At 39.5% G+C, this 25,085-nt stretch overlaps 1 protein-coding gene across 1 annotated transcript in view; it reads left to right on the top strand.

Annotated features, from left to right (window-relative positions):
- dmd (dystrophin) overlaps window positions 1–25,085 on the top strand; it is a 176,651-nt gene that overhangs the window by 116,066 nt on the left and 35,500 nt on the right. Inside the window, exon 62 of the mRNA XM_031582290.2 lies at window positions 2,741–2,801. Within this exon, the coding sequence (XP_031438150.1) occupies window positions 2,741–2,801 (61 nt within the window). The remainder of the gene's footprint in view (window positions 1–2,740; window positions 2,802–25,085) is intronic.

The following is a 25,085-nucleotide window of genomic DNA, read 5'->3' as shown; positions in this document are numbered from 1 at the left end:
AACAGAAACAGTAGAACTGCAAAATTGTCAAATGGCTGGTGAAATTGGAATAAATCACAGGAAAGCAATACTAATTATGAACCTATAAATAAATAATAAGTAATCATATGAAATAAGATGAAATACAGATAGATATAATACATAGAAATAAATTGCTAAATAGAAATAGAGCGATAAAAGAGCACTTTTAGTACATCTTTCCAGTACATCTCTGGAGAGGCCTCCGGAACATCCTTCTTGGCATGAATTCAACAAGGTCCTGCAAACATTCCTTAGAGATTCTGGTCCAAGTTCACATGATGGATTCACACAGTGGCTATGGATTTGTCTTGATACACATTCATGCTGTGAATTTCCCATTCAACTACATGCTAAGCCTGTTCTATAGGATTGAGATCTGGTGACTGTTTAGACCGTTGGAGTACACTGTTAGCACATTCATGTTTGTGGGAACAGTTTGAGTGATGGGTGATTCGTCTTGCTTTAAGACTGTGACCATAAAGGGATGCACACGGTCAGCAATACTCAGGTTGGCTACGGCATTTAAACGAAGCACAACTAGTATCATTTTTCATGCGGAGAGAGTTCCCTCCCATTTGAATCACAGCTGTTTACATTCCACCACATGCCAATGCAAGATAGCCCCGGAGGAACCGCATAGCACTATCAATAAGCAGCATAGCCCCGGAGGAACCGCATAGCACTATCAATAAGCAGCTGAATGCACATTCAGAGAGATCTGTGATTGTGGCAGGAGACTTTAATAACACAGAACTAAAGATGATACTGCCCAAACTCCACAAAAAATGTTAATTTCCCAACCAGAGAAAAAACAACTCATTCTCAAACATTTTCTGAAGTTTCTTCTGCTATTTCGCGTTCTGAAATTCTTCTGAAGTTCAGAACAAATCTCAGATGAGAAAACTTTCATGAATGCCAAATTTGTTCCTAAATCCACCGGAAGTGGAGTTCAGAAGAAATTCCTTATTAAATTCTTCTTAACTTGCGTTCGAATATTCTTTAAGTTAACTCAAAAATCCCAGGAGCATACAAAGCTGCCCATCTCTATGCCTTATCAAACCACATCTCACTGGAAATGATTCCATCCTACAAACTTTTAGTCAAGACCAGCTATTAAAACTGTCCAAGTCTGGTTCAGGAAGCCACTTTGAAAACAGACTGGGAAGTGTTCACACGGGGCAGACTGAGAGGAATACACCTCATCTGTTTTGGTCTACATAGACTTCACACGGGGCAGACTGAGAGGAATACACCTCATCTGTTTTGGTCTACATAGACTTCTAACCACTAAAACCAGACTGAGAGGAATACACCTCATCTGTTTTGGTCTACTGAGAGGAATACACCTCATCTGTTTTGGTCTACTGAGAGGAATACACCTCATCTGTTTTGGTCTACATAGACTTCTAACCACTAAAACCATCAAGGTGTTTCAGAACCAAAACCCATGGTTGGACAGAAATGTACGGTCTCAGTTCAGGATATGAGACGCTGCCTTCAGGGCAGACAATTCATATGCATGGGTGTGTTGTGTGTCGTGCTGTGTGGCAAAATCAGATACAAACTTTGACGTATGTATGGAAGACCAGTTCCAGTAGAGCAGTTCTAAGATGTAGCTAAATAAATACGGAGGGCATAATGGACTAAACAAATACATAGACTGTGAAGAGCACACAATTGACTTATGATCAGATATATGTCCTTAGGTGAAACAGAACACATAGCAGTGTCAAAAAAGTAAGGGGGGGGGGGGGGGGGTATGGTGTTATTTCAATCAAAAAGTCCCAAAAATACCAGAGAAAAATATATACAAACAATAATAATAATAAAATAAAGGGGAAAATACCCTACATGGTGAGTCATGCATTGTGCTTTAAAAAACAGTGTAATGAGTGGACACCTCACCACAGTGTGCTGAGGTAAAAGAAGCACATGGCATCAAAACAGAGCCCCTCCCTGCCTCTCCCACCACAAAGATGGAAATAGAGCAGATGATCTGCAACTTCTGGAACACAGCCAGATAATGAGTTGCTAGGCAAGAGCCAGTCAGCGTACCCTTACACGGCAAAATGGCAAACGCTGACTGCTCCTGCGTGCCTCATACGCATGCAAATCAATATATGAACGCATCAGATAAGAAACAGAAACGAAAAGACATGCACTTAATAACGGAGCCCGTGCGCACCTAGAGCACGTAAAATAAGAAAGCAAAACATAAGGGACAAACCGAATGACAAAAAAACAATCTGTGTTAAACCATTAAACATCTTTACATTCGTATTCATTAAACCGTTAAATATTCTTAGAATTCTTGGTCATACTTTCTGCCTTTTGTACCCTAGGAATGAAAATGGTAAATAGATTGTGTGTTTGGTGAAGGATTGTACTGCAGTTTCCTGAGTCAATAAATGTAGTTGTATTTACTTTGTAATGTACTGATTCTAAATCATGCTAAATCATGCTAAATCCAGTAAATAGCTCATTCATATTCATGCCAGCAGCGTCCAAGATGCTTTGAACAATATAACCAAAAAATGATGTTGGATTATAAAAGTAAATTTGGCTATTCTATTTCTGTCTACATAGTGAAACATGATTGCATTTTCTAATAATCTGTTTTGAAATTAGTCATTTATAGAATTGAAATACTTTCTGTTTGTGTTTGAGCTTTTTAACGTCAATATGTCTTTCTACCCATTTCCTTTTGACTTATTTCTAGCCTCTGTGAGCAGCCCATTCCAACAGCAAGTTTCACCAAGCAATGTGCCATACTACATCAAGTAAGAGTTACCGTTAACACAAGTGTCAACTGGACCTAGATTCATGTTACTTTGTCACCCCATGCGTGAACCATAACCACCTATTTTCAGTGGCCTTTGCGAGAGTAATCACACCTATTAAAGCAGGGAATGTGACCGAATCCACCTATTCTCAGTGACCTTTGTGAGAGTAATCACACCTATTAAAGCAGGGAATGTGACAGAATTCAGCTATTTTCAGTGACCTTTGCGAGAGTAATCACACCTATTAAAGCAGGGAATGTGACAGAATTCAGCTATTTTCAGTGACCTTTGCGAGAGTAATCACACCTATTAAAGCAGGGAATGTGACCGAATCCACCCCCCTTCATTACACCTCTCAGATTCTCCATCCAGTGGCATGGGGACAGCAGTGGTATAAATGGTGTCCACCTGAATCTTCTCTCTGAAATGGAGCGGTTTAGGAGATACAGGCAATCAATAAAAGATGGATAATGATGCCCTTGACTTGCAGTCTACAATAATGAATGAACGATAAAAGAAGTTCATACCAATCTTAGTATGACATCACAGCAAAAAAGTGACTTGAATATTGAAGTCAAATTAATATGATAACCAACCCACTCCCACCACTCTCCAACAGAACAACAGCTATCTCTTTGTTGTACTCAGATATAGATAGATAGATCGATAGATAGATAGATAGATAGACTTTTATTAAAAAACAAGATATAGTACGCCACATATTAGTGTGTGACAGATGTACTCCGAGTTGAATGCAGGACGTTTTTTAACCTCTATAATTCAGTCAATTCTCTTTTGGAGGACTCGCAACCACTTCATTTAATTAAAAGAAAAGCATCCATTAGCACGGTTTATCCAGTTCTGTGAGCTCGGAGAGCAGCTTCTTCATTTCGCAACACGGCAACCTTAGGAAGCTCCTGACTTAACTGAGAAATAAGTCACTGGTTACTTTCCTTTTCACTGTTGTTAGGCTGGGATCCCATACCTAAGTTTGAATGAACTTTATTATTGGAATACACTCTGACTGGAATACAATGGGGATGGTTTCCTACCTTTATGTTTGGTCAATGTGATTGGGTCCGTGTAATGCTTATCAGTACAATTGTCTAATCACAAACAAACATTTTGAAAAAGAAAACTTCAAAAGAGTTCAAAAGTGAAATGTTTTTTAGTATTGTCAAAATTTGTCAATTTTCTGATCTGACTAAAACAGAACAGTTAATTTTTCCAAATCAATGCTGATTTGATACTGATTATATTTTAACTCAATTGTTCAACTGTCATTCCAAATGTTTATTTCTTATTAGAAAATAGAACTGATAAGCATCACACAAACCATAATTGGAATACAGTGTGAAATGTTTGTTTCATAATGACAAATTGACGTTAATATTTTGGCTGATATATAGGGAATACGAAGGGAAATGTTTGTTTCGTATAGAGTACTCCTAAGTTGTACTTAAAGTTTTCTCCTTAATCCTCTTCACAAAGCTACATAGTCTCATACACAAGCTTGCTTTCAATTACCTTGGTAATTGGTTTATGAGTGACAGGTCTGTGCAGCTGAGTAGGCACATGCTTCACAGCTTACCACAAAGAATGATAAATATTTATTCATCATTTACTTATTTAAGTATGTGATAGGCTTCGTATTAAATAATTGCAGAATACAATACCCACAGAGCGAGTATCTTCACACAGTTTTCAAAATGTATCTGTATGATGACACGTGTGTGTAGAGCGGAGCTGGTTTAATTTTACAATCAAACGTTACATTCAATCCAGTTTGGGCACTGAGTGGTTTGTTTTGGTTTGTTGGTAACGTTGCATCCCTTACAAGCTCCATATTTATTCTAATGTATCATGTCAGACTGACCCCCCTCCATACCCACGATGGGTTAAGACACATGTCAGCACCAGAGACAACACTACATAGTTCAAAGTACTTTATTTGTCATTGTCACAAAAACAACGAGACAGTAGAGGCAGCAACAGACAGCTAAAAATTTAGGTTGCTGTAGACATTAACTGCCACAGCTAAATAATAATAAATAACAATCAATGAATAGATAAATAAATATCCCTGATTAAATAAAAAAAAAAAATATATACATTGAGGTGCATCAATAGTTGCAGGGTGGAGTGTTAAGAGTGCAGTCTATGAGGGCGGGCCGGGCCGGGGGGGAGGTGGGGTGGTTTTGGGTGAGCTGTTGAGAAGCCTTATTGCACGAGGGTAAAAGCTCTTTGCCATTCTGGAGGTGCGCGCTTTTGTTGATCTGAACCTTTTCCCTGACGGGAGTAGCGGGAACAGATAATGGGCAGGGTGGGAAGGGAATACATACACTTCAAGACACACCGCAAGCATTACTGAGAGACTTTCCCACAACAACAACGAATACCAAATCCAACCAGGTTCTTCATCTGTACTTAGGCCCAGTTGCTGGTGTCTCTAAATATACCATCTTCAGCCATACTTATGCTGCATTGATTATAGTGGCTCTAAGTATGACCTCTTCAGATATACCTGTGCCCAGTTGATACGGGTTTTAAGTATGTCCAAAACCAGAACATCTTGCAAAAGTATGTCAAAGTATGCCAACACGCCAACTTCCACGACATCTTGCGACAGCAGGCTTCTTCAGGTAATCAAGGGTAATTCACATGCCCATTTAATCTGTGAGCACCTCAGCCACAATCACTGGCTAGCTTTTTCAGCAGCCTTGGATAACTCCTTTAAAGCTCCTGACTCTTTGAAAAAACGAAATCCAACAGAAGCAATATATTTTCTTCTGCTACATGCTCTGTAGACTTTAGTTTTTTTTCCCCTTTCAACCGCTTCCTGAATCACATCCTCAAAGGGAATCATGAACTCAATAAAGTGGACAATTCACTCATACTCAGAATACAACACCATGTCTGGTCTCATAGAAGAAGTCACAACAATACACTGTGGGACTTGAAGCTGCCTTCCCATATCAGCCAGCAATCTTCAACCCCGTGCCTTACCCCATTTGGCAGTATTATTTGTACATGCCTGGTTTCCACTTCTCTTCCCCTATTACACAAAATACATGATTATGTCTTTAAGGTCTTTTGTCAGTAAAGAGTTCACCTTAACTGGTTTACTCTGAAACACACACCAGTGATTGTCTCCACATGTAGCAACCCTGCATAGTTTTACAGCCAGACAAAATATGTCTTAATGAGCATATCTTCACCCACCCACTGACTGAGGTGGGCGGACATCATAAGAGGGTCCAGCAATACATCTCAAATTAAATAGCTCTCAATTCCCAACAGTCGATCTTCCTTTTCTCAACATTAAACCAGTTCATCCATTGTTCTTTGCCTTAGGAGCCGCTGCTGCTCGTCTGCTCTCTGGTTACCATCGGCCTCCTCTCTGGCAATGTAGCCTCACCCCATGCTTTTCAAGGACCACCTAAACCAGTGGTTCTCAAACTTTTTCTGTCATTCCCCACTTTCAAGCCTCACCTGTCCCTCATCGCTCCAATAAAATGGTAGGCCAAGCTTAAAATTGTCAAATTTATTGAAATAACGATAAGTTCTGAATCTTAATCAATAACAAATAACATCAGTTCAGAAATAGAGAAAATGGTGACAATCATTGCCTCAAATGGGCTGAGTTCCAAAAATAAGAAAAAGGGCCTACTATGCAATTGTGTTATCAATAGTAGGCGAAGTTAAAATCTCACTTGTACGTCGCTTTGGATAAAAGCGTCTGCTAAATGAGTACATGTAATTTATTGTAAAATTGTCAAAATATTGAAATCTTCAATTTTCTTTTAGGTTGATTTTTTGATGGATCAGCTGTCTTTTTCGCTGCTGGTACTGAATCGCCAACCTTTGAATTTTAGTGTCACAAATGTATCCATAACGTCAATATTAGCCTATCGCCCACTACACTTTCATGCTCCAGGAAAGTATTTTTTTATTGTCCCGCTGCAATTAATACGCTGACGTCAATCAAAATTTCCGCACTATGATTTCAGGTCACATTTTCATCCCGGTCCCCCAACTTATGTTAATACAGTGTTGTATAATGGTGCTACTTCCTATAATGTATAATGTATAATGGAGCAACACGTAGGCTACGGCGTGGGTGAGAGAGAGAGAGAGAGAGAGAGAGAGAGAGAGAGAGAGAGCGAGCGGTGATGCACACGGATAGATCAGATGTAGCGACCGGATTAAAGTTGTGTTGCTGTAACGTTGAACTCTGTGCCACCAGTGTGGAGAATAAATCCTCGGGCCAAATCAAGTTGCCATTCATTTGCTCATCAACCGCAGACCGAAGGGAAAGGGAGATAGCCCCAGAGTTTAGAATATAGAACACTTCGGCCCTGGAGCAGTAAACAAAAGTCTCCCCTGTAATCTCCGACTACGACTAGCAGGAAAGGTTAACAACAGGCTAATTAATACAATACAATACTTAATAGGCTAATTAATACAATATTTCTTTGTTTGAGTGTGGTTGTTTAGTGTGATGGGAGTGTATGATAGTTATTGTCTATAAAGGAAGGCATTGCAACGGGAAAATCTCCCGTTCATCGCGTCCATTCGCGCCCCACCTGTCACGTCTCTGCCCCACACTTTGAGAAATGCTGACCTAAACCAAACCCTGTGCTTCCACTCTTTATCTGTCCAGTGATATCACTCTGCTGTAATGCACCTTCAGCATGTTAAACCACGTCTCGTGTTCACTGTTGTTATTGAGTGCTGGATCCTTGGACTGTAAAAAAGTCATCTCCAAGCTTGTCTTAGCACATTTGAACTCCTCTACCAAGCATTTGTAACTTCAAAATTCCTCTCCCCATACAATGCCTCAATACTTAGATAATGTGTCTCAGATAATGGTCGGGGGCATGGTCGACGCAAACAAATAAAGGCCGGCCCCCAAGAACAGGCCGGGGGGGGGGAAAGGAGTGGATAAACTCCTGGTGCTTGTCATATAATGTGCACCGCAAGCAAGCACAATCTACATGTGTACCCCTTTCATTCGATAAATTCAACACAATAATCATCTTCAACACTTTGTTGTTCTGGGTTTGCCGGTACTCACCTAAAGTTTTATTGTTCTATGTATTTAAGTCACTGTGGGAGTACCGTTATGTGTGTTAATGTCTCAGGCAACAGATTTTTAGTCTGTAATTTGTAGTAATGTACAAGTGCCACTAGATGGCGGTAGCTATATTTGAAGTAACATTCAATCATGCCCTCTAATCTATGTACATGCGTGATAATCTATGTATGCATGAAAGAAAAAATGCATCCTTGAATCAAGCCGTGTCAGGAAAAGTGTCAGAAATCCACAAATAAATGCAGGGATGTTCAGAGCAGTTTGTAAATGCATGTTCATTTGTGAATCGCCTAACATTTATATGTGAATTAGGAAATACTTTTGTGAATTTTGTGTAATTGTGTGACATTTATTAGTGAATCATGTGAAATTTATTTGTGAATCACAAAATTGATTTTTGATATACCTGTTTTGTTTTGTAATCTTTTTGGGTCCAAACATTTACTAGGAAACAATTATTGATCGAAATCGGACTTTTATTGAGTTAGAACCCTATAACCGGCAACTATAAAACGGCGATACAATGTAATCCCGTGGGGCATGCATTCACGCCACTGTAAACCGCATTTTCCGGTACTGACAGGCTCGAGATGAAATTATAAGGGATAACATGTTTCTACAGTTTCTGTACTTACACTTCTATCCCTGTAGGGATTCTTATGATCAGTCAGTGTCAGTGGTGAAAGCAAGCGGTATACTTTGACCTGGATGCTTGCCTTTTTAAGTCAATACTGGACCGATTTTGATCATTAATTCTCCTTAGTAAAAGTTTGAACCAAAAAATTGGGCCCAGGGTGAAAAATCCCGAAGTTTCCCTTTAAGGAAGCTCCGTTTTGTCCTAAATATTTATGTTGTGACATTGACTTAATCAAGTGAAGCGTTTTTAATAGAGATATGTTAATATTTTGTCTTTATATACATTTGTGAGCATGTGGTGAATGACAGATTTTCCTCTCTGCACAGAAAAGAAAAGTCAGGACCTGAAGACCTCCAGACAGAGTGAGATATTCAAATTCATACAACACACTCAGTAGGATGTAACAAGAGTGTGCACACACTCATACTAACGACACACTCAGTAGGATGTAACAAGAGTGTGCACACACTCATACTAACGACGCACATTACTCATACTGTATTAGCTGAACAGGTGATGTGTACTATACTTGAATGGAATGTTCAGCATGCACAAAATACATAGCTATTCAGTTTGAGAAACTCTTCCAGGGAGAAAATGATGGATAAGACCAGATGATGTGATGTGGCCTCCTTTTGACATGCAATATGTAGTTATGCTTGTCAAAAACAGAACACTGTTCAAAACTGTGAGTTATGAACATGTACTAAAGGACTGCTTCACAATGGACCTCTACACCCTGCTTGTTTGAATCTTACGTGCCTTTTTCGTTGTATGTCTGTTCTTTGGTTTTGAAGATTGCAAACTAATTCTTTTCTGAGCTTTTAACATGTTTAATGTCTTGAATTGATTTTGTGACGTGAGGCCATTGAACGTGGCTTTTTTTCTCACGTACTGTGCAGAGAGATTTTTAACAAGTGCCCAACTCGCAATCGCTTAATGTCTGAAGCTATGCTTCTTTTTTTTAAAGAAATATCTACTGGTTATAAGATCCAGACATGTGAGTTCTTGTTCAAGAGGTCTTGTTAGTACCAGGTTGGTACACAGTAGATCTCATGAAGATTTTGAATTGAGCTTGGATCTAATCAAATCAAATCAAACTGTATTTATACGGCACATTTTATACCACACAATTTGCTTCACAGAAGGAAATGGGGGGGTACAAACACTTATGTTTGACACAAATTTTCCAGAGGGATGCAAAAGCCATATAATGTAAGTGCAAACATATTACAAAGCACATACATACACATGTAGAGCAGACCCACTACAGACCACTGATAACAGATAAATATTACAGATAATGATAGGCTTCAAAAGATTAAAAAGGTATGTCTTAAGTTCACGTTGAAAGGTTTCCACCGTTTCAGCCATTCTTAGGTCTTCTGGCAGAGTATTCCAGAGGCTGGGAGCATAGAAACTAAAAGCTGCTTCTCCATGTCTCTTTGTCCTGGCCTTTGGAACTGTTCAGAGTTCAGTGCCAAAAGACCTCAGGGATCTACTGGGTGTGTACCTTGAGAGCATGTCTGACATATATTCAGGTGCATGACTATGGAGTGATTTATAGACTAGTAAAAGAATCTTGAAATCTATTCTGAAACTAACAGGTAACCAGTTCAATGATTTTAAGACTGGTGTGATGTGCGCCCATCGTCTTGATTTGGTGAGGACTCGTGCTGCTGCATTCTGTATTGTTTGTAATTGAATAATGGCTTTTTAGACAAGAGAGAGTTACAGTAGTCTAGCCTGCTTGTGATAAAAGCATGCATCAGTCTTTCAGTGACAGCCTGAGCGAGAAACGGTTGCACCTTAGCAATGTTTCTTAAGGGATAAAAAGATGTTTTAATTATAGTTTTGATATGGGTTTTAAATTTTGATCTTGGTGTTAAGTGCTAGTGTTTCTAAATGTGCAGATAGTCTCTCTCTTTCGGCTTTTTCACCAATGACTAATACCTCTGTTTTATCTTGGTTGAGCTGGAAAGAGTTCTGTGACATCCATACATCCATATCAGCAATGCAATTTACCAAGCAATCAATAGAGCTGTTATTGTTGGGTGTTATCTGCATAGCTATGGTAATTGATGTTGTGCTTTCTAATGACACTACCAAGGGGTAACATGTATTGACTGAAAAGTAATCTAATGACATCAGTAGTCACAGTTCCACTATCAGGCCAAATGCAGGTGAGCTAGTGTGTGCCAAGGTCAGTTGCGTTTTCACTGTCAATTTCAGGGCTTGATTGTGCTTCCTTGGGGCTGGCAGCCAGGGGCTTTTGGCCCACAGATTATCTTTGGGCCAAACCAATTCAATTGAACTTGATTTATATAGCGCCAAAACAATACAATTGTCTCAGTGTCTGGACCCCCTTAGAGAAAGCACAACGGTGACATGGGGCAAGGAAAAACTCTGTTAGTCGGTAAGGAACCTTAAGCAGAACCACTGCACATAAGGGGGGGACCCATCTGCTTGAGTTTTGCTAGCATTTAGTTTTGTTATGTTATGTTTAGTTATGGTTGACTGACATGGTGCATGCAGATTTTAGATAGGATGGCAGGATACACAGCAGTCTGGAGACAGCCACAACAAGCGCCATATGCTGTACCCGGGATCCGTAAAGGCCCTCCTTCACGGTACAACATACGCTGTCTATAGCCCAGTTGTATTGATTTTGTATGTCTTTAGTTGTGATGGCTGGCTTGGTGCATGGGGAGACCAGAGGTAACTGGTGCTTGAGGTGGTGTCAAGGTGAAAGGTGGGGTTAGCTGAGTAAGGTAAGAGAGGTTATGCGCCAAAACAAGATAACTGGTCACTATAAAATAACCCACATGCTCCCAAATAAAATTAACGGATCATTTTAAAAATGTAGAATCGTTGGAGCTGGTCAGCACATGGAAGGGTCTGGAAGGAGGAAGAGGCATGTTGGATGGCTCTAGGCTACTTGTGCCACTCCCCTAACCCACACATCAGACTGTGCTTCAAGTTTGCGTCGCAGAGTTTGTGTTTGTTGGCCATGGGGGCCTTTCGGTGCGCAGCCCTTGAGCTTTTGAAGTTCTCCTCCACCGATGCCACTCTCAGCGACAAGGTTCACAATGACATGTTAGGTCTGCTCTGCGTGGTGCCTGTCCACGGCTCTCCAAAGCCATCCAGCAAAAGAAGGAGTGCATCAAAATAATCTCATCCACCTGCGAACTGCCCTTGTGGTTGAAAGTTCAGCTGCCACAAAGTCATGTGACACAGACTTGAATTTTGTACATACTGTTACTTCTAATTTTATTACAATCCCCGAACAGCCTTCTTTCTATCACTACTTCAGATCCCACTCCAAACTCTCTTTTTTAACTCAGAAACCTTTTTTCTGATTTGGAATATTTATTTAGGTCTTGGGCTTTGTCTATTGTTAATGGCGCTATACAAATGATTAATATTGACCTTAACTGATTTGAATCATTCAAGTTTTGAATGCATTGCTTGTATATTGTCAAAATGGAATAGACATTCTCAGACTACACCATGAAACTAACCATGAAGGAGCACTCCAAGCAACTCCCTGAAAAGGTTATTGAAAGCATTAGGGATGGGATATACTCCAGTAGCAGGCTGAAGTTGAGTATGATTTATGAGCGGCACGAGTTTTCTCAACGGTTTCTGGCTAATTTGACCATGAGGAACAAAACTAGGGTGCTGTCGTTTACTGTAACCCGAGCGAACATCAAAATTGTGCCACGCCCTTTTAGCGCATGTGCACGTCCGTCCAGCGCATCTGTATCTCAGCCTCTGAAGGTCGTAGACACATGAAATTGGTCTCAAAATGACCGGAATATGCATGTTTATATATGCAGTCTGGAGTCATCCTCAAAAACGGAGTGACTTTGTAAGAAGAGAACTAGTGAGGGAGGCCACCAAGACACCAGTGACTCTTTTAAAGGAGTTACAAGCTTCCATAGCTGAGATGGGAGGAACTGCACACACCAACTTTTGTATGGGTTCTTCAGCAGTCTCAGTATTTTTGAAGAGTGGTAAAGAGAAAGCCACTGGGTCACAATGTTTTTATTTTGAATTTTTTTTTGAGGGGCTGTATCTGACACAACTCCCTATGAAATGTGCAAAACCGACCAGAACCCTGTAGACCAAGTACATATCTGTACCCCTAAGCAAACTGATAAGTATACAACATTTCTAAGTAGCTTTATGATTAACCTTAACTTAACTGATTAATGCGAAAATTATAAATCCCCCCCCCCCCCAGCCCCCATGTCCCCGTGTCCCAATAGGAGGTCTATTTGAGAGGCAATGAAATCACAAAGCTACCAGATCCAATTTGTTATCATGCAGAAATATACTTCAGAGAAATATAGTGAGCCTGCCCAGATCTGTAAATACAGCTGCCCTGATAACTGATAAGGCCAGTGGACCACTTTCACAGCACTGGCAGTGGGCAATGTAAAGTCATGCCTAGGGCAACAACATTGTCAGGGCCAGCCCTGCCCCCAGGATCCGTAAAAGCACAGGTTGGCTGAGCGAGAATATTAAAACAGTGGACCAAACTAAATATTGTAATGGAAATCAGGATCATGGGACATATACCTGAGAAGCATAGTCTCCGCCAGTCACACTACTCAGTGTGGGCGAGGTCGAGGACACCACAGAACAGTGTACCTCTGATATCGGAGCTGTAAACTCGCTAGTAGTAATAATTGTGTAAACAATTGCATGCCTGTTCTGAGGGATACTCCAAGGGAGCCATGGTGAGGGGGAAGAGCGGAGTGAAGTGGGGGACATGTCCTGATCTGCATTGTGTTGGCTGGGCTACAGACAGTACCTGGATGTTGCTATGGTTCCCAGGTATGCCTCTCTCTAGGTAAACCTGAGGGAGAAAAGAAACACACAATAATTAATTTAGCAAACATACAAAAAATACTGCCAATCTGTACCATACCAAAAACACAATGTCACTGATGTTATGATGTGCACAAGTGACTAGATGGTGTGGAGGTTGAACAGTTTTGAGAATTTTGCTTCTAATTTGAGAAATGTACCAAAGTGAAAAAAACAAGTATTGACCTTTTACGTTTGAATAAAAATAATGCAAATTGAATTGCCAGTTGCATGACCAATTTGTACACTGAATTGCCAGTTGCAAAATGTATTTTAATTAGAACAATAACCATGATGAAATACTGTGTTACATTATTACATTTCTAAAGACTTCATTCTGTGTTCACATTGACTGCATTGACATTGACATTTAGCCCTAAATTCTAGCTCACCATTAACAGTTAAGGTACATACAAAAAGTAATAATAATGTTCTTGTATTAGCTTTCTCAGGATCGATTTATTAGCTTATTTGCCAGTGAGGTGGCTTACAATATGTTCGATGGAATCTTTTGATGCCCCATTAAATTTCACTTTAAGGAATGAGCTCAAACTTAATGTAGCTCAGCTAACTTAACTGGAAAGCTATACGAACATTTAAGATGAACAATGGTAGCATGTGTACAACAATGAAATTATGGAAAACTAGACAAACGTCAGCCAAACACAAAAAAGAATTTTAGACACTGTACATTTTTCAAGAAGTTAATATAGCCTATGTCACATCAGCCATCTCATGTTAACTAGCAAACAAGCTAACATGTATTTTGTGTTTCCCGTTGTGCTGTAGAAAATTAGTAGTTGCTTTCATCTGTAGAGCAAGGCTTCAAATGATGTTAGTTCATGAAAAATGCTTTTAATTGCCAGAAATGCTCAAGATCGCTATCAAGCAGTGAAAGGTGTCATCCTAGGGACAGCGAGATTATAGTTAATGTTGACTATATTCACTGCCTCAGAACAGCCAACCTATCACCATATCAAATGTGTAAACTAGTAGGCTATCTAGTCACTTGTCTTTATATCAGAACTGTAATTATGTACAGTAAGCCTGGATTAAATATCTAACATACCAGGAACAACAACCACACCTTTCAAGGCCCTCCAAGCTTTTCATTTTAGCAAATGAAAGGATTGAACGACGCCATAGTCAATTTTCAAACCGTCAGAGACAACACCAAACAATCTGATTGGCCGCTGTTGGCGAAATTCGCCCCTCATTTGCATACGATTAAACTTTCCCCAACTTTTTTCGCCCGCTTCACCCAATTCGCTCGTCCACATCACAATCGCCCGCCTCCAACAGAAATGAATGGGATATAGAATGTTGCTTCGCTGCCATTTTTTCACCTTGAGAACCTTCTACTCCCAAGAATCTCTATTGTTTAGCGGCTGCTAATTAAAATAGACTGTGCCAAGGATTTGATTTAGAAATTCCAGAAATTGCTCACATTTTATGATATTTTCTTAACATCCACGCCCATTTACACTAAAGATGATGGTAGTCTGAGTGCGGACCAGAAGTGGCACACACCACCTGAGTTGCCGACCAAAATCCATCGTTGTTGTAGATGTGGAGACACAATGTATAAAAAAACTCTTTGTAAATTCAATTCAAAGATGTATTTGACCCCGTTGTCCCCTGACTAGTTTAGTTATCATAATCAAATCCATTTTGATGGTATATGTGCTGGGCAGATATACTCACTGTACTATGTTGGCACTCTGAGATTCTTCTGAATGAAGACTGCGTTACAAATAAAATGCATTATTATTATTATTATTATTAGATGTTGCCAATATCGCCAAAACACACCAGTTAGCATGCTAGCAAGCATTTCCCCCAGTGTCAACTGTGCTGTGGTTGGTGTTGCCAGGTGGATGGCGTTTGCATGCCTTTCTTTAACGTTAGTTAGCTTTCTAGTTTTCGTCCATGAACTTAACATACTGTATGACAGTATATCAGTCTGCTCAAAATCATACTATACAACTCATTTCTTGGTTTCAGATTTGCTGCATTTGAGCCAGAATTGTCCCTAATAATGTCACAATAATGTGCCGACTCAGATTATGAATGGAGAACTTATTTTTATATTTATGGCAATTTTGTGACCCCACTCAAGGGCGCAGGACATGCGCTATGCCGTTTTAAATATGGATGATGTGCCTGTGAATGCGCGACCTTGATTCAGAAGTTTCAGTTTAATGATGCAGGGTAGTTCCTCTATTTATGAAAATCTTATACGCTGGTCAGGGTTTGAGGTGGGACATAAACTGTTTTACACCTGACTTGCCATTCGCCTTGACGACAGAACAGAGCAAGTTCTTTTTCGTTCAGGTTCTGCGCTAATTTGTCTGGGGGGAAGGGAATTCACGTTAGCTCCGCCTTGTCTGGCTAGACCTAGCCAGAGAATTGCTGTGCAGAGCTTGCGACCGAACGGGTCCTCTCTGAAGATTTCTGCCGCGGTGGAATTTGCCGTTTACATCAAGGTTGACGTTTCATAACAAATATTTGGATTGATCGATTCATGCGACCAGCGATGAGGGAGCAAATAAGAAAGTAAGTAGCCTACTGCTGTGTGACTAGCGTGTCGTGTGTACGTTAACTAGCTGAACCGTAGGCTATATCTTATGCTCATAGATCTTGGGGGAGGGGGGAGGGAATGGTGGTGGGGGGAAGGGGGATTGCACTTTCCACTTAACGGTAGGTAGTGCCAGCTGTGGCAGATGTTCTCGGTTGTGAGCAACCCAGCAGGTGTGCTTGTTACTCTGATCCTTTCACATCCGCCCATTTTGTTTTACAGTCGTCACTGGGACTTGGAAACTACGCTTACAATGCAATGTGTTTTGTGATCGAGTTAAATTATCCCATCTATCGCCGTAGAAACGATGCATCTCCATTACCTAATGTCGTGTGGTGAGCATGGCTTGTGGTTTAGACAATTCATTCGTTAGGGTACACCAATCTTTGTTTTGTATCCGCCGTCAGGATATCCACCACGTTGTTTGATATGCGGTTGAATCTGCTGATCAGACGTGGTCTGCACTGTGGCTATGGTGGGGCGAACGACTGACCCATTCTGTTAACGCCCCTCTAAATTTCTTAAAAACACGCGCTTCTCATGATGGGGGGCTACATTTTAAGAAATTATTTATTTTACTCGCTGTTTAAATGCACCAAATGAGTTCCAAGACCATTGAGAACGTAATAAATTGGATGCGTTCCTACACTGGAGGGTGTGTCTTAGCTATTAAACTAAAACAGTCTTATGTTTGCTGGAGACTAGCTATAGGTAGTTTTGGGAGATGTCTTGGGTAGATTGATAAATGGATATGCTACACTAGGCATTGTAGTTTATAATTTCTAAGTGAACAGGCTACCAATTTGGTTTTCTGCACCTACCACAACATGAAAAGGAAGTTTCAAGAACTGTATTAATGTTGCATTTCCTAGGTCAGTCTTGATGAATAGATAGATCTTGAAGGGTAGATTTAGCCTCTGGCCAGAAATCAACAGCTAGAATGATACTGAAGTAGGCTACCTGTAGTCAGCATCCTGTAGCCTATAGCAGCATTGTGATGGCAACAAGTAGGCTAAACTGTTATTAGTGCTGTATGTTTTGCCTTCATGTAGTGTCCTTAAAAGTGTCATTTAATAACTAAAGGAATACAATAGTAGGGGATTTTGTAAGGCTAAATGTTCATAGAAGGTTTATAGTAGGATATTTTACTCTACATGCTACATACTAAATGCATTCATAAGGTCTGCAAATGAGTTTAAGTATAGACCTCAAAAGTAGGTATATTTAACTATAGGACTGATATGGTGGATAGAGGTTTAAGGGGTAGGACCATAGGGTGAATAGAGGTTTAAGGGGTAGGACCATAGGGTGAATAGAGGTTTAAGGGGTAGGACCATAGGGTGAATAGAGGTTTAAGGGGTAGGACCATAGGGTGAATAGAGGTTTACTGGTGGGCTGGTCCGTCATGTCCTATACTTCAGTGCAGAATTGGGGCTAAGGATCTATAAGAGTTACACTGTAACATAAACCCAAGTGCACATACATCTGCCTAAATCTAAACTGCCCCCATGGCAGTTATCATTGAATCATCTCAGCCAGTTTGCATGAGTGAGAGTAAGTCAGTTGCAGCCAGTGAGCTTATTAAGGACCACACTTATTAGGGACCACACAAGGTATCCGTAGCCATCAGTAGTTGACTTGATAAAAGGGTTCCACCTCGTATGGTCCCTAGAAAGTAAACATGAAACTTTTAATGACATACAGCTGTGATGGTTTTGTGTAAGTGTATACACCCCGTTATTGTAACTTAACTTAACTTGCACTTCAGCAGTTACATTCCTGCACTTCTTTTTCCTTTTTTCTAGGTTGTTGTTTTCTAATTCTCATGTAAAGTAGTATTTATTGTTACACCATGCTTTTTATTGCTCTTAGCTTGACTGTTCTCTCCCTTTGGACAAAAGCGTCTGCTAAATGACTTAATGTAAATGTAAATGTAACTGAAAAATACGTCTGAGCCGGCTATCTAGTGTTAGCATGCTACTACCCACAAGGTGTCTGAGCCAGCTATCTAGTGTTAGCATGCTACTACCCACAAGGTAAACAGCGATGGATTGGACCAATCACAGCCCTGCGGTCTCCGTGTGCTCTCCGGCGCCTTCGGAGGATAGTTACAAAATGTGGCAGGTGCACGTCAGGCCACGGAGAGGTGCTCAGACCATAGACCAGGCTTTAGGAATGCAGGATATGGTAATCACTGAGACTGTGGCCAGGCCATGGTGGTGTGTCTGATGGCACTCAGTGCATGGTGGTTGCTGTGCATTCACACGACTGAGGTCTTTTGGTGTGAGAAGATCAGAGAGGGGCTCTCTGATAAGATGCTATTTAGATAGATCGATAGATGGATACTTTATTAATCCCGAGGGAAATTTAGGCCCTCCAGCTAGACTTTGGAAGTCTGGGAGTCCATTGTGTAGATTTGATCATTTCTCCGTTTTCTGCCCTTACAGATAGGCCCTCTTGACAAACTGTCAAACTCCATGAACTGCTCTCTGAGTCCACTGCATTATGTGAGATTTGTTTCTCCAGTCGGTACACAGTGGTTGGCGTCGGTTGGCCAGGGTTTCCTGAGATGGTTCCATTGTCTTTTAGGATCTGCCACACATTCCCAGATCTATTCCTATTCGGTTGTCTGTCTTGTTGCTTTGCCGCAGACTGGGGGAGAGGTGGAGATCTGTCTGTGGGGTGTGAACCATTCGGCCATCTTGGATGGAGAGCAACCTGTAGAGCTTGGGAGAGGCATTCATACATAACAGAAATCTTGCACCCACACACTAAAACATTATGCTTGTGACATAACTTGACGGTGTGGGTAAATGGCAGCAGTCTTTCTGTGGTTTCTGATGGTTTGGGCACTTCATAGACACACACACATTTCCAATTCATGTGTCGGTCTACCTTCTCATCAGTCACAGGCAGTCACATCAAAGTCAAAGTAGCTTTATTGTAGGCTGAACGATTTGGGAAAATAATCTAATTGCGATTTTTTTCCCCAAATATTGCGATTGCGATTTAATATGCGATTTTTTTTTTATTTTATCCCAAAAAAAAATCCAACAAATCGTAATGAATGATTTAAATATGACAAACACAATATTAGATACATTTAGTGTAAACTATTATTTCCCACATTTTACATTTTTATTTAACTGCTCATTACAGAATCAAGAACAACAAATCGGTGGCTTTGCCAATGTGCATTTAAGTAATTTAAACAAAGTCATTGTAAGAATAAACACAAGGCATTCACTTTTTAAACACTGTGTGCAAAATGTACCATCTTAAAAAAAAAACAAATTATTTAAATTTTTTTTTTTTTTTTTTTTGTGACCACGTTTTTAATCGCGAACGTTGCGGTTAGAACATCGCGTTCTATCATATCGCGATTAAATCGCAAATGCAATTAATCGTTCAGCCCTACTTTATTGTCAATTACTTTGCATGTTAAGACATACAAAGGAATCGAAAAAAAACGTTTCCCACTCTCCCACGGTGAAACATATAAAGTGCACACGCACAACAACAGATAAGACAAGACATATAGATATACATATAGATATAGTTATAAACATACAGTTACATGTACAGCAGCATAAGTTACTTTAAAGTGAGGTTATGGTAGTGCAAAAAAAAAAGGCAGCAAAAAATACATCCTGTGAGATGTATTTGTTACATTGGCAGTGCAAGTATAACAGTGAGTGGTTAAGGTAAACATAAGTGATAAAAGTGCAAGAGACAGTTTTGTTGCAGAGTCATGTATTCAGGTTTAAATCTAAGTTAAGTAAGCAGGGAGTATCTTGAAGTGATGTCAGTAGAATGGATATTTTACTTTAGCTAGGTCCAATAACCGCTGCAATGCACAATTCAAAGTAAAACCATGGTGTGTTGAATATACATTTAGAAACAGTTGACAGAATAGTACATTTTTTGATTTGTGCCTTTTTCCCAACAATTTCCCAAGCCCTTCCAGTTTGGTGAGACCCTTTTACTGGCTGAATGAATCAGCTTTAAGGCTAGGAAGACTTCTCTTGTGTATGCGTCATGTTTCACTTCTGGACGAAGATATGGGCACGCAATGGTACCTATTACCTTTTGATGATAACTTAACTATTGTCTTTCAATACAATCTACTGGCTGTAATGCAAGCGTAGTGAAACACTGTAAACAGACAATCAGACATCAGTGCCTAGGATTGTATTATAATGCTACATTACTAGGCTATGCATTTTAGCATTTTTGCTAGCAGGTTATGCTCAGAACTACATTTTAATTTGGCATTTAACCACTTTAGTAACACACAAAAGTGTCTTTCTTACCACATTGCTGAATTGTAAAGACAATATTGGCATTTCATTGCATTGTCCAAGACCAAAAGCACACACACACAGGCCATACAGGTCTGAATGGGTGTTGGCAGAGATGCCTAGGGAAGCAGTGGAATTGCTGGAAGAAATGCACAAGTTAGACATTATCAGAATACATATATATACAATACAAATATATAAACAATGAATATAAAAAAAGTAAAGTGGAAAGTAGAGTGCAAAAAGTTAACTTAACAGCCTGATGGTTCTTTATCTCATTGTCAACTGCTTTTTTGATCATGGTTAGATGGCTGTCCTTCAGACTGTTTTGAGTCTGAGGGTTCAGTGCCTGATGAGCTGCACTGACCTGATATTGATGACCGACAATGCTTTAGAGAATACGGTGGGGCTTTACCAAACCCAACCACCAATATGTTTGCTCCTCATGGCCCACTTTGTGGCATGAGTTACAGAACTTGCTTGAAAAAATTCCCATTGAAATGATTGGTGGAATCTTCGTACTTCATCTTAAAGTTGTCTATAGCTTGAGTCTTAACTTAATTGTCCCGTTGGGCTAGTGATTTTGCTTTGTAGTAATTTCCCATTGAAATGTATGGTGGAATCTTAGGGACTTCAACAACTGTCAATTGTCAACAGTCAACTTGCAGCTGTCTCTTCCTCTGTCTTGCTTAATACCCAACTTCCCCATCTATTTCATTTTGTATCTCTTTTTTCACTCACTCTTATGGAACAGATACATGCTAGCAAAGCAAAATGACCTCCTTCACTTTGAGTGGGCGTGTCGTGGCGTGTGGAAATAGCGTAACAGACTGGACTAGTGAGCTAGTTAGCAAGTTAACCAGCTAGTAGGCTATCTAGTCAATTGTCTTTATATCAGAACAGTAGTTCTGTTAAAGTAAGCACATGATTTAAATATCTAACATACCAGGAACAACAACAACAACAACCCCTTACAAGGCACTCCAAGCTTTTCTTTTTAGCAAATTAAACAACTGAACAACGCCATAGTCCTGCAATTTTCAAACCGTCAGAGACAGCACCAAACAATCTGATTGGCCGCTGCTGGTGAAATTCGCTCCTCATTGGCATAGGATTAAACTTTCCCCAACATTTTTTTCTCACTTCACCCAATTCGCTCGTCTACGTCATAATCACCTGCCTCAAACAGAAATTAATGGGATATAGAATTTCTCTTTCAATCACTCAATCTATCTATCTATCTATCTATCTATCTATCTATCTATCTATTAATCTATCCATTTTTCTCTTTAATATCTAACTTCCCATCTCATTTCATTATCTCTCTTTTTCACTCACTCACTCTTCCACTCACTGTATCTTAATCACTCTGTCTGTCTGTTTCTTTATACAGTTAGGTCCATATATATTTGGACATTGACACAATTTTCATAATTTTGGCTCTGTACACCACCACAATGGATTTGAAATGAAACAATCAAGATGTGCTTTAAGTGCAGACTTTCAGCTTTAATTTGAGGACATCCAAATCAGGTGAATGGTGTAGGAATTACAACACATTTTATATGTGCCCACCCCAATGACAGCCTGAAGTCTGGAACCCATAGACATCACCAGACGCTGGGTTTCATCCCTGGTGATGCTCTGCCAGGCCTCTACTGCAACTGTCTTCAGTTCCTGCTTGTTCCTGGGGCATTTTCCCTTCAGTTTTGTCTTCAGCAAGTGAAATGCATGCATGCTCAATTGGATTCAGGTCAGGTGATTGACTTGGCATTGCAGAACATTCCACCTCTTTGCCATAAAAAACTCTTTGGTTGCTTTTGCAGTATGCTTCGGGTCATTGTCCACCTGCACTGTGAGGAGCCGTCCAATGCGTTCTGAAGCATTTGGCTGAATATGAGCTGATAATATTGCCCGAAACACTTCAGAATTCATCCTGCTGCTTTTGTCAGCAGTCACATCATCAATAAATACAAGGGAACCAGTTCCATTGGCAGCCATACATGCCCACGCCATAACACTATGCTTCACTGATGAGGTGGTATGCTTTGGATCATGAGCAGTTCCTTCCCTTCTCCATACTCTTCTCTTCCCATCATTCTGGTTCAAGTTGATCTTGGTCTCATCTGTCCATAGGATGTTGTTCCAGAACTGTACAGGCTCTTTTAGATGTTTTTTGGCAAACTCTAATTTGGTCTTCCTGTTTTTGAGGCTCATCAATGGTTTACATCTTGTGGTGAACCCTCTGTATTTACTCTGTGAAGTCTTCTCTTGATTGTTGACTTTGACACAGATACGCCTACCTCCTGGAGAGTGTTCTTGATCTGGCCAACTGTTGTGAAGGGGTTTTTCTTCACCAGGGAAATAATTCTTCTGTCATCCACCACAGTTGTTTTCCGTGGTCTTCCGGGTCTTTTGGTGTTGCTGAGATCATCTTGCTGAGATTGCTATCTCTCTGATGGGTTTGTTTCGATTTTCAGCCTAATGATGGCTTGCTTCACTGATAGTGACAGCTCTTTGGACTTCATATTGAGAGTTGACAGCAACAGATTCCAAACACAAATACCACACTTGAAATGAACTCTAGACCTTTTATGTGCTCCTTGTAAATAAAATAACGAGGGAATAACACACACCTGGCCATGGAACAGCTGAGCAGGAATTACAACACATATAAAATGTGTTGTAATTCCTACACCGTTCACCTGATTTGGATGTAAATACCCTCAAGTTAAAGCTGAAAGTCTGCACTTAAAGCACATCTTGATTGTTTCATTTAAAATCCATTGTGGTGGTGTACAGAGCCAAAATGATGAAAACTGTGTCAATGTCCAAATATTATGGACCTAACTGTATCCTATTCTCTATCTCAATATCTAACACCTCCATCTGTTTAATTTATTTGTCTTTCTTTCACACACTCATTTCCTCCATATTCCTTCTCTTTAATTTATTTATCTTTGTCTCACTCACTCTCTCTAAATCTATTTTTATTTATGTATTTCTCTTTCCCTATGTTTGTCTCTATCAAAGACACTCTATATTTTCTCACTCTCTTTAATACATTGGAATGAACACCTCATTTTGTGTTTATTTAATATATGAATGCATTGGTCTGTTCATGTACTCGGTTTATATGTTTTTAATCTAATGTAATCTTATGTACTTATGTACTAAGGCTATCAATCAATCAGGCAGTCAACCTACAATATGTTTATATTATGTTATCTTATTAATCCCCTTATACTTAAGTAAAGGGCTTCTGTGCATGCAGTACATAGCTTTTTCCAATGTTGTGGAAGTTTGTAATGTTTAGGGTTAGCATTTTTACACTTCCTGGTTCTAAAACAAAGGTAGTAGAAAACCTACGCAAACAGTATGCTAGCTATCTATTTATCTATCTATCTATCTGTTTATGTCTATCTTTATCTAACTTCCCTCATATCATATCAATTCATCCATCCATTTTTCTTAATATTTGTCTTTGCTACTACCCCATCTCTTTCTTAAGTTCTTTATGTGTAAACTGTTTATCCACTCTCTCTTTACCTCCATATCTATCTATTTATATATATCTGTTTATACACTCTCTCTTTACCTCTATACATCTATCTATCTGTTTTTCAACTCTCTCTTTACCTCCATCTATCTATCTATCTATCTATCTTTGCCAGCACAAGTATTTCCTTCTGGAAATGCAAATCTGGTTTAATCTTGACGATAGTTGCTGTTTGATCGTAAGTTTCAGTGCAAAGTGTGTCTTAAACCTTAGATTGATACTTGCTAGTTTTAAACTAGCCCTGCATTCTTTTTTCGTTTTTTCGCACCAATGTTAGTTAAGATACATCATAGTTAGTACCTCCCTAATCAAAACATTGTCTCACAGAATTACTTTTTCACCATGGACAACAAATCAGTATCACTGTGAAGATATTGGAAGCATTTCGCAGATCCCCATACTTCTTATGTTGATAGTGTATGTTTAACATCAGTAATGCCATTCCACAGCAGTAGCTTTATTGTGCAGAAATGTAATTCTTTGATTATAGCTATCATTTTTGTTATCTTTGTTTTAGGAGAAGTAGGCCATTTCAATCACCACTGTAGGCTACTAAGCGGTAATGAGATGAGTGTTCATTAAGTGGATAATGTTAAGCAGGGTAACACTTCCAACATTAATGACATTCTCGATTGTTCATTGCGGTAACGTGATGTAGACATTTACAAAGGACGTTTGATATTTGTTCTACTAAGCATATGTTTTCAAGGAATGCAAACAGGGTTGAAACACTGTTCAAGTGAAATAAAGGTGTGTAATTGGTTCAATATTTAATTCCTCTCAGTGTATATCACGTTCAATTTAATCCTCCTTCCTTCAAATTATATCGGATAGCCATGTAAAGACTTATTTACGATGGGCCTTGCACCTAAGAGGAGGTACAAAGTTTGAGTTTTGGGACTTTATGCTTGGTTTTGCCATGGTGGTCACATTTTCTCAAGATTATCTCTTTGTTTTTGCCTTGAACAAGTTTGAAGAATAAAAAAATGATTGTACCAGTTGAACAGTTTACAATGCAAAATAGAAGGTCCATGTGTACCTTTTAATTAACTGTTGTTTGATTTATAATGAATTAAAATCAATTTATTTTGAATTGTCTTGTAGTATTTATAATTACAGCCAGAGCAGTTAAACTCAATACATAAGATGAGCTCAAGAGCACTTAAAGGGCAGATGGTAAAAAACATTTTACTTGAATTTGTTTGTGGAAATTCCTGATATGACATCAGTTTTGAC

This window comes from Clupea harengus, chromosome 16 (genome assembly GCF_900700415.2).
Source record: "Clupea harengus chromosome 16, Ch_v2.0.2, whole genome shotgun sequence".
Lineage (NCBI taxonomy): Eukaryota > Metazoa > Chordata > Actinopteri > Clupeiformes > Clupeidae > Clupea > Clupea harengus.
The sequence above is the reverse complement of the archived record's forward strand: the minus strand, read 5'-3'. Positions and strand labels throughout refer to the sequence as shown.